At 37.8% G+C, this 16,651-nt stretch overlaps 1 protein-coding gene across 1 annotated transcript in view; it reads right to left on the minus strand.

The window, feature by feature from the left end:
- The window catches only part of LOC131946180 (uncharacterized), a 62,364-nt gene extending 46,110 nt beyond the window's left edge, over window positions 1-16,254 (minus strand). The window contains exon 1 of the mRNA XM_059306832.1: window positions 16,035-16,254. Coding sequence (XP_059162815.1) covers window positions 16,035-16,130 — 96 coding nt within the window. The 5' untranslated portion in view covers window positions 16,131-16,254. The remainder of the gene's footprint in view (window positions 1-16,034) is intronic.
- Between the last annotated feature and the right edge of the window lie 397 nt (window positions 16,255-16,651).

The raw sequence follows: 16,651 nt of genomic DNA on the forward strand, positions 1-16,651 counted from the left end.
GTAATTACAGTACGCAAAGTTCGCGTGGTGCTACAACATCGTTAGACAAGACTGCCCCCCCTCCCAGACCGTCGTCAAACTTAATTTCATTTCAACTGACTGAAAGAATAGCGAGGGCGGGGTTGGGGCGAGGGAGATGTTTCTAGAATCGTAAAGAAAAAGTTTCTCAGTGAGACGTGAAATGGCAGCGCCTTTCATCTTCGCACCAGTTGGTTCCGAGTACTCGGGAGACAGAAACTCCAAGAATCGTGTTGGATTGTCAACAATGTTTTTTTACCCCCATTCTGGCACAAGATGAGCTATTTTTAGAAACACCCATCCTCTTAATCGAGCCTATCGCACACGTTTTTATTTTATTTTATTTGTATCTATTTTTTGCATATTTAAAAAAAAATCTCGCGCTAAATTAGTGCTCACTCATATAGAAACAAGAAAACACCTGTAGGTGTATGCATCTTCTAGAACAGGTGACACAGAACGTTCGTTTTTTTTTAGACGTTTGCACCCCGCAGCATCAAACTTAATGGGCATGCACACCATACTCTATCATATCCATAGACACACAGACGGACAGATAGATTTACTATCATCTAAAATTAACTACACTTATGATCTTTACTCGGCAATTAAATTAATCTTTAACGACGTACTCCACTTTTTATGCTACATGGCACACACTTTAAGAATGACGTAAATTAATTAAGACATCCTTTGATCAGCACTTCCAAATTCCCGACATTAAAACCACCATCTACACATAAAACCAAGCAGCAGTTTCCGGGAAAACCCGGTACTTTGCGGTGCGCAAAGCAGACCTCGCGCTGTGTGGGCCGGATGTGGTACGGAAATTCCCAATCGACGAACTTAGTGCAGAATTAGGATAGAAATATACGGCAGTTTGTCCTTCTTTGACGGCGGTGGATGTTACACAAATGGATATCCGGGTTTAGTTTAAATACATTTTATGGTTTTTATTGATTAGTCAAACCCAGATTATCCTACCGGTAATCGCTGATATTTCAACCTTCGTTGTTACATCTGAGGCTAGCTAGCTAGATATATGTATAGGTACGGCTAACTAATTTTGCCTAAGAGAAAATAGATCTGTTATTTTGGAAGAGCAGTAGAATCTTTTACTTTATCAGACAAGGCATATCATAGAATCCCAACGAGCATGAGAAAGAAATATAAACACCTGGCGAAGAGAATTTGAAAAAGACACGAACATTTTGGAAAGAAATGAAAAAAAAAAAAAAAACACGACAACTAAAGGACATTAAAGCATGGACAGATGCTGTAAATGGCCTATGCGCCATTGAGACTTGAAAAGGCGTAGAGGAAGATTATTTTCTCATTTTAAACGGGCTAATGCTTTCTAATTGCTCGCGTGTTTCTGCTTTCATCATTGGGAAACAGAACCACGACTTTAATCATCGCAATGGCCTTAATTATGTTCAAGTACATTCATATTTTGCTTATTATGCGAAATAACACGTCCATTATGGGTCTACGACAAATTCCCGAAAGACACTTGCCCGAATGCCGTTTGCCCGAAGGCCGATTTCCCGAATGGACACTTGCCCGAATGCGACAAATGCCCGAATGGACACTTGCCCGAATGCGACAAATGCCCGAATGGACACTTGCCCGAATGCGACAAATGCCCGAATGGACACTTGCCCGAATGCGACAAATGCCCGAATGGACACTTGCCCGAATGCGACAAATGCCCGAATGCTACTTGCCCGAAGGCCGTTTGCCCGAAAAATGTTATCAATAAAATATTACCAAATAGTCATTCGTGATCAATTTAAATTTGAAATTTTGATAAACAATACATATATTAACAAAAATAAAGGGAAAATATTTAATATGATATACTAACACGAAGATATTATTAATTAATTTGTATTTAAATAGAGATCAAACATAAAAGACTAACATTAGTTTTTTAATTCGCCGCCTAGGCCCCGCCTCATTCTTTTGTTGAATGAACCACCGGAGTTAAGCATAACAAGATAAACCAAACAAACGCGCCTCTGTTCAATGTTGCAAAACGCCGCGCCGTCTACACCGTGTCATAAACGCTATAAACCATCGCAACACGTCGGCTACACAAGGTGGTCAAAACTTACATCAAAAGAATGTTAAGATACCGCCGCCAACATCACCTCACATTTATTGAAGAATAAAGACATTTTTTACGGCAATTTCTCATATTTCAAAAAAATAATAAAAGCTAAATTTTAAAAATATAAGCAAATTTGATTGTATGCTTGAAACTGTGTTGATTATCAAAATTTCAAACTTGAATTGATTATAAACGCCTATTTGGTTATATAATTTTTTATTCAATTTTTAAATTTTTCGGGCAAACGGCCTTCGGGCAAGTGGCATTCGGACATTTGTCGCATTCGGGCAAGTGTCCATTCGGGCATTTGTCGCATTCGGGCAAGTGTCCATTCGGGCCTTTGTCGCATTCGGGCAAGTGTCCATTCGGGCATTTGTCGCATTCGGGCAAGTGTCCATTCGGGCATTTGTCGCATTCGGGCAAGTGTCCATTCGGGAATTCGGCCTTCGGGCAAACGGCATTCGGGCAAGTGTCTTTCGGGAAAACGTCCGGCTCCCGTCCATTATCTATAAAGATATTTTACTTGAAAAAAAACAACCTTTTATTACATTTGAAAATTAAAATTAATAAAAAGATTTAATAGTTATGGCCTATATAAAGGAAATGTTCTAACGAAACATGTCGGTAAAATAAAATATTACATTGTGATAGAAAATTTTATGTGAAAAATAACACTTTTTCAAAACATTATTTTATGGTAAGTTTAGGATTAGTATTAGGGTACAAAGGTCTATGTTCTCGGTTGGGTAGGTGTTTGTTAGGTGTTAGTGTAATACTTAGGGACCGATTAGTGTTAGGGTTCGGGATATATTCACTGTTGGGTGGGTGTTTTTGGCTGTTATTTTTAGGGCTTTGTTAAGTGTTAGGGTCATATTTGGGGACCGATTAGTGTTAGAGATTGCGTCCGGGTAGTAGTCGTTAATCTGCTGCTTGTTTAGCGAATAAACGTAGAGTTGGGGGTAGGTTTTAATTCTCTACACGAACATACTACTGAAACAAGCGGAAACATGTTCACATTACAACGTCGTGGTATCCATAAATTAAGCCAACAAAACAAGAGTATCAGTTTCAGCTAGAGTCTGGCTAAAGACATTTATTTTCTTTTAGAAATAAATTACCAAATGGCTTTTTTTCTTTGAAAAATAAAATACAGAATAGCTTTTGACTGAGTTAAAGTTGCCTTCTCATTGGTTGGGGCTACTGCTATGCATAAGGGTGAGGTGTGATGAGTAATAGGGGTTATTAATATATATATATATATATATATCTATCAACATATAATTAACGATGCCATTTATTTGATAAAGTGAGGGTACAGTTTAAAGAAAAAAAAAGGCAGCACTTTAAAATATACGAATGTGACGTTACCATTCCACTTGTCTCAATACATCAACGACTCAGGCCAGGGTGAAAGTGAAACATTTCACGCCCGTCTCCTCAAATTTCAGCCAAATCAGCTAGAATAATCGACCAACTCACGTACTGAACGAGCGGAGGTTGTTTTTTTTTTTATCTAACGAGGGCTGTGCCAATTTAGCAAATACCAGCCTTTCGTGTTTACGTAATCTTAAACTTTGACATTTAATTAACCTTGACCCCGCTGAATAACATTCTTGACATTACACACACTCAAACAAACACATTTTATACACAAACATACACACACACACACATTATATATATATATATATATATATATATATATATATATATATATATATATATATATATATATATATATATATATATATATATATATATATATATATATATATATATATATATATATCGATATAATTTCTATCCATCCCTAAGTATGACATTTTAAATAATATTAACAATACGAACATGATACAAATGTCAAATCCAATATTTTCCTTAAGGGAAAACTCAAATGAAAACTGACATTAAGACAATGCAGAGTTGTAATCATAAACCACAACCACGTATCGAATCTAAATTACACCGACGATTACCATTAGCACATAGAAATTAGCAGAGGTCTAATTTTTTTTCCCTCTCAGAAATAAACATACGAATTCCACGATATCAAAATAAAACTCCTGGCCAAAAAGGAACACTACACACAATTTTCCACGTGAGTAATTATACACATTTCGTTAAGACTTGGGTTGACCTTTCTTGACGAGGCAAGAAATTACTGGCATGGGGGTCGTGAGCCTATCGGTTCCTCTTACATCAATAAATTAACGTTAGAGCTGGACGTTCAAAGTAAATCCGCGAAGGAGGAGAATTTTAAATTGGAGGCATCGTGGAACCCTAATGACGCAGCTCTCGTCTGCTAATCCAACGGTAGGCGAAGGTAAACCGGGCACGTACCGTCGTCAGCTGCGGTCACGAAAAGAACAATCGGCCCCGCCATCACCGCGGACGAGTCTATTGATGAGGGGTGACAAGGCGAGAGTGGGGGTGAACAAGGGGAAAAGCTGCTCTCTCAGACGAGTGGATGAAAATACACGCTCCCAGCGGGTGATACGATAAAACATTACTGCTACGAGCATGTACAAATAGGGTAAAGATGAAAGGACATACCTTCTATATTTTATGCTCACAGAAACCCCAATTAAGCGAGAAGCCACGTAAACAAAATAAACATAAATAGGAATACGTGTTTTTGTTTAGTCTGAGTAACATTTCAAGCACAGCTGATTTTTGTAGCTTTGATGGGTTCGATTACATAAACTTTAATGGCATTTAACACTCAATATGGTATCTGGACATGTTTTGGGCATATGTGCGTTTCAGCTGCATATAGCATTTCAGACAATTGTCATTTATTTTTTTTACAAGTATTTATTTCTCATATAAACTAAAGCAATCTCATACAGAATACTGAATATACCTATGCTTTGCGAACACAACTTTTTCTAAATATCCGTCACTTTAAAAAGTATGGGTAAAAATCACAAGATGTATATTCTAAGATTTTACTTACTTTAATGTGAAGAAAACAACGGTAAAGGACTGTTTAAAATACTTGATGTTGTCTATGGTTATGTGATAGCCGTTGTGTCTGTTATGCTAATTTGATCTTCATTAAATGATGGTACTTGTATTCATGAATACAATAGGGTCGTGTAATTAACACTTATGTCAATGAGAGCGTGCTTAATATTATGGTAGTTCACGTTTGTAGGTCGCTGGAAGGTAGCACTTAATTTTTAATAGACAGGTGATGTTGGACCGTTAAAAAAACAGGTGATGTTGTACTTTAAATAGCTAGGTGATTTAAGACCGTGATAGAGAAGACTTTTTAATAGTGGCGGGTAGGCGGCCCTAATAAAGTAAAGTTCCTTTCTCGAAGCTGACGGTCTATGGGGCAAGTGTAGTATGGAGTTCACTTGTTTCTGTGACCTCGGTATATGAAGGTGGTCAACTTTTAATTGCCCTGACTTGAACCCGGATTCGAATTCGAGACTTTCGAGTTAGGAGTCTAGCGCTCTATCTCTAGGCCACGCCGTCCCTATATATTTTTAATACAAAATAAGTTTCACAGACGGTAAAAAAAAAAAAAAACATCTTTAACTGCAGCATATTTAATTATTTTCAATTATTAGGAGATTGAATCTCTTATGGAGAGGGGGGATCAAGGAGGATTGGAGGTATACTGTGGGGGGAGGGGAGGGGGTTGATGCTTAATATTAGTGAAGTTTGACGTCGGTACCTTTGCAATTCTTTCTACCCATATCCTGTCCTGCGCACTTATCATCCAAATATTACCCGAGGTGAACACACCGATACCAGTAGCTACATCACAGCGAGTCTTTGTACAGGTGACATGCGCAACGGGAACAAGACGAGGGGTGAAATGGGGAGCGGGGTGCTAGCGTGAGTAAAAAAAGAAAGGAGGATAGAAGCCGGGGATTTTTCGTGACATGCAAACATGACTGCAATACAAGAATAGGGAAATTGATGGGAGGATTAAAGAGGTAAGGGGAGGGGGTGGGGGGTGATGAGGAGCAGGGAGGTGGAGGTGAAAATATGATAAGCTTATTATATTATTTAAATGATGGGGTGGGGTGGGGGTTAAGGCTAAATAACTGACCGGTGGTTTGAGAGGAAACGAGAATGGAAGCGGTAAAAAATTCAGAAACATTCTGTAAAATCCGTAAGAATAATTGGAGTAAGGAATGAGGGGTTGGGTTATTTTTAGAAGTTTGGTGCTGCTGGGTACTGTATTTCGCTGGACACAGAATACGGAGTATGTAATGGAACTGACGGTACATTAAGTTCCATGCCTATCCATAGACATACCTATCCACTTATCCATCAACCAATCCAAACTCATTATCCTATTTATCAACCAATCCATCTATCCATGAACACACCCATTTATCTATCCATACACCCAGTTACCTATCCATCAACCAATCCACCCATCCACTATCCTATCCACCCATCCATAATACTACAAAAAATCTACAACTTTAAACTTAACGCCATCAAAATATAAAAACTCATCAAATAAAACGACAATGTTACAACATCTAACCATCGAATGTTGTACATATACTGTCCAACCTAGTCCCTAACCTCACCAAATAGTACTGTGGGGGGGGGGGGGGGCACTGGTTGAAGTATATATTCTGTAAATAAATTCTTTTTCGTCTAGGGGTGGAGAGGGGGGGGGGGTGGCGGGAATCGTACTTCTTCGAAGAGATGCCTGACAAAAACTCTGCTGCCCCTGTGTCACGCTCCGAATACCCAGGTGGGGGTCTACGACCTCGTTTCACCCCTACTTGTGACGCCAATTTTAATCGTATCGAGTTACGGCCTGTCCCCGTCAGGTGAATGGAGGGGGGGGGGGGGGGGCAGGGGTTAACAATTCATGGTCGCTGTATAGTCCTATTATAGCGGTCCTGTTAAAACTAGATGATGTATGTAATATTAGTAAATAAATAAATAAATATGTATTCACACATCCACATTTTATATTTTTAGACTTATAGTACCTAATCGATATAAGCTCAACGAAACGAATATCGAATTTTAAGAAGATTACGGTTTAATTACCTAATCGATTTCAACTCCTCTAAACTCGTCTTGAATCGATAACGTATGAACCCCCCCCCCCCCCTGCCTTGTTCTTAAAAATACGAGTATCGTTTTTACAGATCCAGAAATTTGAGACACCTCAAGTTTTTAGGATTAGGATAACGTTTGCTTAGAGATGACGGAAATAAAGAGCTCAATGTCTAGTTTCTTTTTCTTCTTTCTGTGTTGACGTCAAGTTGAAAAATACACATTTAAAACAAGAACAGAAAAAAAAATACAAAAATAAATTCCAAATGTCAAGCGAACTTAAGAAACTCGTAAATACATCACGAGAATTGTTTTTAAAAATTAGAAGCAATGTTTGTTTGCGAAATTGGGATGTAGTTAAACTTTATAAGTCAACATAAATTTTATTTTAAATTTGCATTTGATAAATATATTACATACTGACAAAATTTTTGATCGAAGCTCTTCATTTTGAACTTTAGTAGTATTTAAAAGTAAAGGTAGTTTATTTTTTTCAATACGTATTTTTAATTAACTTATTAAATAAGACCCTATATAGTAATAGTAGGCCCTATTAAAAAAAATAAAATGTGATAAGATGCTAATAATGCTTAATTATTAGTTGCGTGTAATATTTTCAGATACTGATAGTCTTTTAAAAACGAGTATAAAGTATAAACAAATTTAGTTTTTTTGTCTCAACTATATAAACGAAATTGAAGTTAACCCTTTATGCGTCTATTAACATTTACCCAAGTAGTTGTGTGAAGAGGGTAAAACATAAAGCAGCGAAGTAACTAAATAATATCTTGGGCAAAGGCAAGCCCGTTTTGTTATGGCAGGGTGCTAGTTATGTAGGAGGGTTCTTTTAAGCTAGCCGTACCGTCATAGCCTAGTCTTCTATGTCGGAGGTAATGAAAGTAGGTGGTATCAGCTGGTGTTAACAGGCAGGCAAATATTTGGTTAGCCATACCCATAGAGTATTATAATATAACTGATATGTACCGTACGTTAAAACAGCTGTTTAGAAGAATATTTATTTAAAGTACTAGCCTTTGATTCACGCGTGTGGGTACGGCTAAACAGCAAATTAGGTTCCATGATTGTAACATTAAGCAAAACAAAAGTGAGTACGATTTGATGATTTGACAACCACACACAACATTGGTAAATTTGTTAAAGATGCACAAGCCACATCGTAAAAGCCATCATCACGTGATACTCGCCAAAAACACGTGACTGCTGCCCATTTACAAAACTTTTTTCAGGAAAGGTCATGGCTATACTGACGCACACACATATACACGTGTGTTTTTGGTTTCAGACAAATGTACAAGGAAATAAAGAGAAAAAAATTTCAGAGGATTTGCGCAGTACAAGGGAAGCAAATCCAACATAACTGATTAAAACAAGTTCTCGCCCTTTCTTTGTGCGAGAGTAGTTTAAGCCGGCTCTAAGGCAAAGATATCTGAATGTGTACAACTTTAAATGAAATGATCGCCATCTCTCCACTCCCCCCCCCCCCCCCCCCCCTCCGCCAACCCTACTTCATTATTTCTTGTTAAGAAATATAAACTAACAAAAAGTTTATTATAACTAAAATAAAAACGATTTGATTATATTTTTTTTATTTGCCTTAACGTATTTCTTGTTTGTAATTTATTACAGTAGGCATTTATTGTTTCTTTTCTTGAAACCTTCTGATACGTAAAGAAATTTTTGCTTAAACGTTAATTTTCTTGTCTTAAAGTGTATTAATTCAGCTCATGGCAATAAACTTTTTAAAATTCTATTTTAGTTTTGTAAAAATAAACTAAAACATTGAAGATCTATTTTCATCCTTTTAATTTTAAATAAAACAATTACAAAAAAAAAAATACGAACACTTAATGAAGGTTAATTACATTAAAGAATTAGGACATCTCATTAGTAGCGAGATATAATATTACACGAATAGACACAATTGGGTATAACAAACATGACGCAATATGATGCACAACGATGGTACAAGGCAGTGGCGTAGCGAGGTCGGGTGTCACCCCCCCCCAGAGGCGTAGCGACTCTTCCCAGAGACAAACTTTCAATTTTCGATTTGCGCCCCCCCCCCCCCCTCGAACTTTCGATTTGCCCCCCCCCCCCTTCAAATTTTTTTCTTTATATTTTACTATTTTTGGCCTTGGTGTCACCCCCCCCCCCCTAAATGGGGGGGGGGGTGACACCCGGTGCGGTCCGCACCCCCCCCCCCCCTCGCTACGCCTCTGGTACAAGGTACCATAAAGCACACAACGTTCATACTTTGGAAAATATCGATTCGACTTTCATCAAATGTCAAGTGGAGGCATATCAAAAATTGAGTAGCAAATTAAAATAAACCGGGAGTGATCTCCCCTAAACTTTCTCGAATATTCTTATATAAAACAACAGGGGATGGTAACTGGGGATATAGTTATGATTTTTAATCCATTTTAAATACTTAAACTTTTAAAAATAGAATAGAATCTCATAAAAAAAACATTGCGCACCAAGCAAACGCCGAATAAAAACGCGTATAATAGTGCGCAATATTATTAGTACTTTAAAAATTTACATTAGTTTTTTGAGAAATCGGAAGTAGCGTAAATTACTCCTTCCAGTCAACGGAAATTACTCAAAATTTAACAGAAGGTAGAGAATTAGATCTTTTACTTACATGTGAAATTTCATTTATCTATCTGAAATAGTACTCAAGTTATAGGCTTTTGAAAAATTCAAAGTAGGAAAAGTACCACTTCCGGTTATCGGAAATCGCTCAAAAGTTGATACGGATCTACGATTTTGATAAAATACTTATATATGAAATTTCATCAACCTAGCTGTAACGGTACTCAAGTTATCGTGTTTACACACGGACAGACAGACAGACAGACACACACACACACAGACATACGGACAAGATTGCAAAATTATGTTTTTCCGTATCAGTGAGGTGTAAAACGTCGAGATTTGTAAAAATCTCGATTTTTTTTTTTTGCACGATTACAATACTTTCTCTATACTACGTATATACGAGAAAGTAAAAAACTAAAAAAAAAACTTCTTTCAGCCATATTCATAGCATGATTACTGTCTGCAGAAAATTATTGTATAGTTCATAGCTATAGTTTACCTACAAATATATCATAGCGTCTCAAAATAGTATTACAATACATACATACATTTTATCGTCGTTATATGTTATCGTGCTGCTAAATATTTATAGAAACCGTTACAGGAAATGCATCTTAAAAATAGAAACGTTGGATCAAAAATATAACAAAGAAACATTGTTTAGCATGATATGAATGTTTTGAATTATTTTTTTCCAGTTAAAATGGCGTCTGATACAAAGATGGAAAGAAGACTGGGTGTTACCTCCGATCGTTGAGGTTTTTACGCTCATGGTCACTTGCCGATGTTTTGTTAAGTCGATTTCATTAATTTTAACAACCCCTCCCCACGATGTTTAGTTACGCCGATTTTGTTCTTGAACGTTTTGCAAGGTTGATGTTTTTTTTCCTCTAATGTTTTGTAGTTTTTATTTTCCTCTCGATGTTTCGTTTCGCCAAAAGTACGATACTGAGACTACTATAAGTGCCCTAGGAACAAACTGCGCACTTTAGCCCCTCCCCCTCCCCTTATCAAAGTATTGAATAATTCTAATACAAAAATATATTTAAGAAACAAAATATATATAAACTTAATTACTGATAATGTCTTGTGAGCATGGGTAAGATTTATAAAATATTAGAAAAACCACTTAGCTTAATTAACTGATTATCCACCATAATTCCCTCCCCTCTCCCACAACCGCAGCATAACACCCTGGGGCGGGCATTATAACGACTACTTGGTGATTTTAATCACGAAAGCAATTATTTAAACATACATCTAATTAGAAAAATGGCTGTTTCAATCATTTAATCTAATGACCGAGTGATCTCAAACTTCACGCGAAGGTTCTGGTCAATTAGCCGTACCTACGAACTGTAGCGATAAGGGTAACCTTAACTAATAGAATATTGGTTAGCGCAAGGGTTAGGCTTCGGGTTAGTGGCATAGTAAAATGGTAAGGTGACCGGTAAAATGCGCAAACAAAAACTGCGCAACGGAAGACTGCGCTCAAAAATGGGCGCAAGGGCATTTTTATTTTATTAAATCGAGCATTTATAGACATAAAGAGTGACTGCATGTACATTGTAGCATAAAAAAACACTTTTCCACTATACATGACAAAATTAAAGTGTATTTGTAGAATTAGTATTAGCGCATTTTTCTGTTTGCGCAGTTTTCCGTTTGAGCATTTTTCTGTAAACCAAATTGTACATGTAATGGAATAGGAACGGCTAACCGACTAGAAATCACTGAAATTACGTCACAATTTTTGTAATCGGTATTGAAGAGGCGGAAGGAATGGGTATGTGTGTGTGTGTGTGGGGGGGGGGGGGGGGGAAGAGTTAACACCGAAGTTACCCGGGGGGGGGGGGGGGAATCACGCATTAACTCCCCCCTCCCCGACTCTTCCTTCGGCTGAAGTAAATTGAACCTAAGATCGTTGAGAAAACACCACTTCCGGTAGAACCGCCCCACGTCCCTGCCCTGTTGTCGTGATTACCAACATGGCAGTGAACAGCCGACACGCGCCAAATGTTCCAACACCACTCTTTGTTCATTACCTCGCGAAACAGGGCGAGAACCAGCGAGCTAACGGTCGAGGGCGGGTCGGGTAGGTGTCAGAGTATCGATTCTGTCAGGAGTGTTATTAAAAATTTCTTCGATTAGAAGAGTTAAATGCTTTGTATTTTTGTGTGCTTTCATTTTTTTTCTTGTCGTCTTCTGTTAGAAATGTGACTTCGCATTTAAAAATTCGATTTTTTTTTGTTTAATATGTTATCAACAGTGTTAAAAAAAGATTTAGATTTTAGAAAAAAAAAAGAAAGAATTGAAATACAGGATGTATTATGAGAATGGAGTGATGTTAGGAACATTAAATACAGATGATGATGTATGCACATTCGAATCTTTGGCACAAATTAAAAAAAAAAAAGTGTTTAGCCAATCAACGTAAATCGGGAAATTTTATACAACTTTATTTTCTAGTTATAGCTTCGTGAACTTGGGACGTAAGCTTACAAACATTTAAAGTAAAATAAAAATCTTAAACAAAACTGCATAATTCCTGCAGACGTTAACAATTATGCTAATACGTCTCACTAACAGCATACTGCAGCTAACAGATTCACTATCCTTCAAGCAATACACCAGCTACATCGATGCTGTGTCCGAACTATTTTAATATTGTACTCTATGCGTCCAAAGCTATGTGTCTTCATACTTCATCTGTCTATACTTGTCTTGTATTTAATGTGTCAATACTATGACTCGTTGGACGGTTAACCCGAAAATCTCGCGTTCGGATCCAGGACTCGAGTCACATAGGACCTTACTGAGACCACTCAGCTCTGATTGGTACCTGACTCACGTTAGGGAAAGTAAAGGTGGCTGGTTGTAGTGCTGACCTAACAATCCCATCATATGTCGAGGTCAGAGAAACAGGTGAACTCTACTTGTCCCAAGGCTTGGAAGAGTACAAACAATAAGTCTATTGTACTAGATTGTGTCAGTACCGTTTCTATAATACACCACATTTAAAGTACATAGTTCACGTTTTACGAACGTACGTGTAAGGCTTAAGATTGCTGTAATGCGTGAAGGTATTATGTTTCATTTTCTATATGACGTCATACATGGCATAATAGCTCTTCATTATATCGCACGCTGAGACCGAAAACCGATAATCTTCATTAAGTCGGGAAAAAGACTTCTCGTAATAGAGGAAGATAATTAGTCATGTGATTAGTGTCGGGAACTTAAGCTAGGCTGAGCAATCAATCGGCACGGCAGGTGATAATGACGACGCCTGGAATAGTCCACAGGTGTTGTATTCTACCGTGTCTGGTATTTGTATTGGTGGGGGTTTGGGAATGTGGATGAAAGCAGATGGTTTTTCTTTACGTTTTAAAAATACCAGGTTAGATGTATCCCCCAGGGTCAAGATTCACCATGTGAGAACCGCTGCCCAGAAGACCACATACAGTTCATCATAAGGGGTAGGCGGGGTCGAGTCGGTAAAGCTCATGGTTGCTGAACCGAAAAGTCTCGAGTTCGAACCCTCGGGCAGATGAGGCTCGTAAGCTGGGGACAGCCACTCTTCTAGGAGAGACAACTCCAAAACTAAACAACTGCTGCCTTGTAGTTTGTTCTTGGTTGGACAAAGGCTATGGAAGCAAATCCAAAAAGAAAAGCAGGCTGAAATCGGAGTCAATGGCCTCAATGGCGCATAACCAGTTGACACGTAACGCTTAATTGTGTTGGAGGCGTGGTCGAGTCGGCAAAAAGCTCATGGTTGATAAATTCGAACAAAGTCTCGAGTTCAAACCCACTGGCAGATAAATCTCGATCCCCTTCAACACTAATAATTAAGAACGAAGAAGAAGAAGTTCATCACCAACACAACACCAACACAACACGGTACCAGAAGGGTTGGCGTCGGACCGTCGTGTCTGATACATTGTCTAAGTACATATTTAAAATATACACAGCGGAGTTTCATAGCGTGTCTGAAGATAGACAGGTTATTAATTATTTAAGACTGGTTGCTGTTTTAAAACTATTGTTATTTATGAGAACAATTATTGTCGGTTGAATTAATAATGACACAGTTTTAAGCAGCGTAGATCTTCTAAATTCGGGCTATATAGGTTACATGTGTGTATGTTTGATCGTGTAATTTCACCGTAATCTGAAGCAACTTCCATACGTCATAATGGCATTGACTATTTACATTAATCTAAAGTCATTTGAAAACTCCAACTTGTCTTATGTCAGTGTCAAACGCTTACATCCCCCCTCCCACACACACACAAAGAATATAATACACAACATTATTTATTTTCTTACAAGGATTTTAAAAAAATTATTTAGATGATGTGAAAACAATACACACTTTTGGCGGTAGTTGTTGAAATAGCGTCGATTGTGTCTAGTAGCTGACCAAAACACTTGTATCACACGCGCGGCATATTTTGTCAGCAGTTATTTCATTTACCTTAAAGTTATGAAATTAAAATCTTAAAAAATGCAACGCTTCAGAAACATGCATGGCTTTCTAAAACAAGACAGTATTAATGCTGAGGATACACACTGACGCAAGTTAATTAAAACAACAAAAACACGAGAGAGAAAAAACGTGTCATGTTGTGTTGTAGCTAATATGAAGTGTATACATTGATCAGCTACTCATCTCTCAGGGCCGTATAATCGAATGGTAAGTGAGCACTGAAAATAATTCAGTGCGACCTCCTCCTTCCCTCCTTTCAAGGATTATGTCATAGCTGTCTGTCAATACTGTCCTGTCTTCACAATGACAACTTTCTGTACCATTGTCATCATATACCGCTGAAAGCGCACTGTCTAATATAGCAAGCATGAGGTTGGGCATCTTTGGAGACTAGAGGTATTGACGATATATGAAAATTGGAAATAATAGAGACATCTGCATATTTGAGGACACTATACCTGACAGCGAGATAATACAGTTAAATATAAGAGACGTCAAAGGCAATTATCTAACACGTCTGTCGCTCGATGATGACGTTATGTTGATAATGACGTTAGATTCAATGACGTGTCGATCTTCAGGCAAAAAGGACATAACATCTGGCTACGATAAAGCGACACGTTAGGCTTAGTGTACAAAACAAAAAAGTTTCATCAGCGCCTGCGTCTTCTGGTAGTTTAGCAGCTTGTTGGTGAATTATTTTATCACTCGTTTTAACGTGCAGATGTACTTGTGCAGCAGACGCCCCCCCCCCCCCCCCCCCCCCCCCAGGGATAAATATGACTTCCGAATATTTTAATACAAAGCCATTAGTGCTGAATTCGGTCAATAAAAGGAAAACTCTCAGACATTGAGACAAGTTTGGAGATATGAGTCTGATGTATGTATGTGTTTGTGAGTAGGGGTGAGGGGGGATGGGAGAGAATTTGGTTAGTGGAGAATGAACATAATTGCGATGGGGTGGAGGAGAGACGTTCGACTAGTAAAGGGTGAACATTTCAGCATGTTTCTCGTAGGCAGATTAAAAAAAAAACCCAGAAAGAAAACGATTTGTTGTCTAGGATGCAATCAGAATGGACAGGGTCGTTCAAACCTTTCGTCACATAGTTTAAGAAGATATTTACAGGCACTGGCAAAATTATTTTTTTTTGTTTAATTCAATAACAGTTTAATATACACCTTTTCACAACTATAAAGCTTTGCTGCTATTACTTATATATCTGTAACTCAAAGGTCTTAGTTATAATTTTAAACGCCGTGTTTTAAGCACACTGACGTCTAAAACCTAAACACGGGGAATATAGCATGAGCATATTGAATGCATATAACATTGAGAATATATATGGACTTCATATACTTGGTTTTAAGGCAACATATATATTAACTTGAGCATAATCCTATCTAGAGCATATGGATTTTGTGATGAGGACAAATATTTCCAACATAAACATAAAAGATGCCAATTAAGTTTTACAGATATGATTTTACAACAATAGGGTTTCTAATCTTTACTTATGAATAATAAATCAGTTATTGAAAATAACAATAACAGAAACAATAATACAACAACAGGTAGCAGCAACAACAAAACAACAATCTACATCATCAACAGCAACAAACAACAACAACGAAAAACAGCATCAGACGCTACAACAATCAACAACAGCAACAACAACAAGAATCATAAACGGCAAAAACAACAAGAACAATAAACGGAAACAACAACAACTACAAACAGCATCTTACCGGCGACACGGCAGCCTTGAGCTGGTAGTAGAAATTCCACATCTGGTTTAGATCCTCCTCCATATCAGACTTACTGACCGGAAGTTTCGTACTCATGGTCAAGGCTAGACTAGACTGTTTCACAAACCTAGCATTGGGGGCTCTAATCCAACCAGCATTGTCACAAGTTTAGACTAGTGTCACTATTTCCTTCCAAGCACTGAGTACCTTACTCCAACCAGCATTGTCACAAGTTTAGACTAGTGTCACTATTTCCTTCCAAGCACTGAGTACCTTACTCCAACCAGCATTGTCACAAACTACTGTCACAACTCCCGAGCAAGCCTTGTCGAACAAACATTGTCACAAATCCGGACAGCTATCACTATTTCCCGACCTAGCACCAACTAACACTGTCACAAATTTAGACAAGTGTCACAAGTTTCAATTAAGATTGTCAAATGTCATCTCGTATTGGCTTGACCTAATTGAATGAAGCCATTAGCAACGCTTTCTTAATGGGGTTTCCACGCAAACGGTAAACATGGCATACTTCCGCTTTAAGAAAGTAAACACAAGTTAATTGTTAACATTATCACCGGCGTAATTTAACAAGTTAAATGTATTTATCATTGCCC

Source organism: Physella acuta, unplaced genomic scaffold, assembly GCF_028476545.2.
Source record: "Physella acuta isolate Inbredline_101_S28 unplaced genomic scaffold, ASM2847654v3 ptg000547l, whole genome shotgun sequence".
Classification (NCBI taxonomy): Eukaryota; Metazoa; Mollusca; class Gastropoda; family Physidae; genus Physella; species Physella acuta.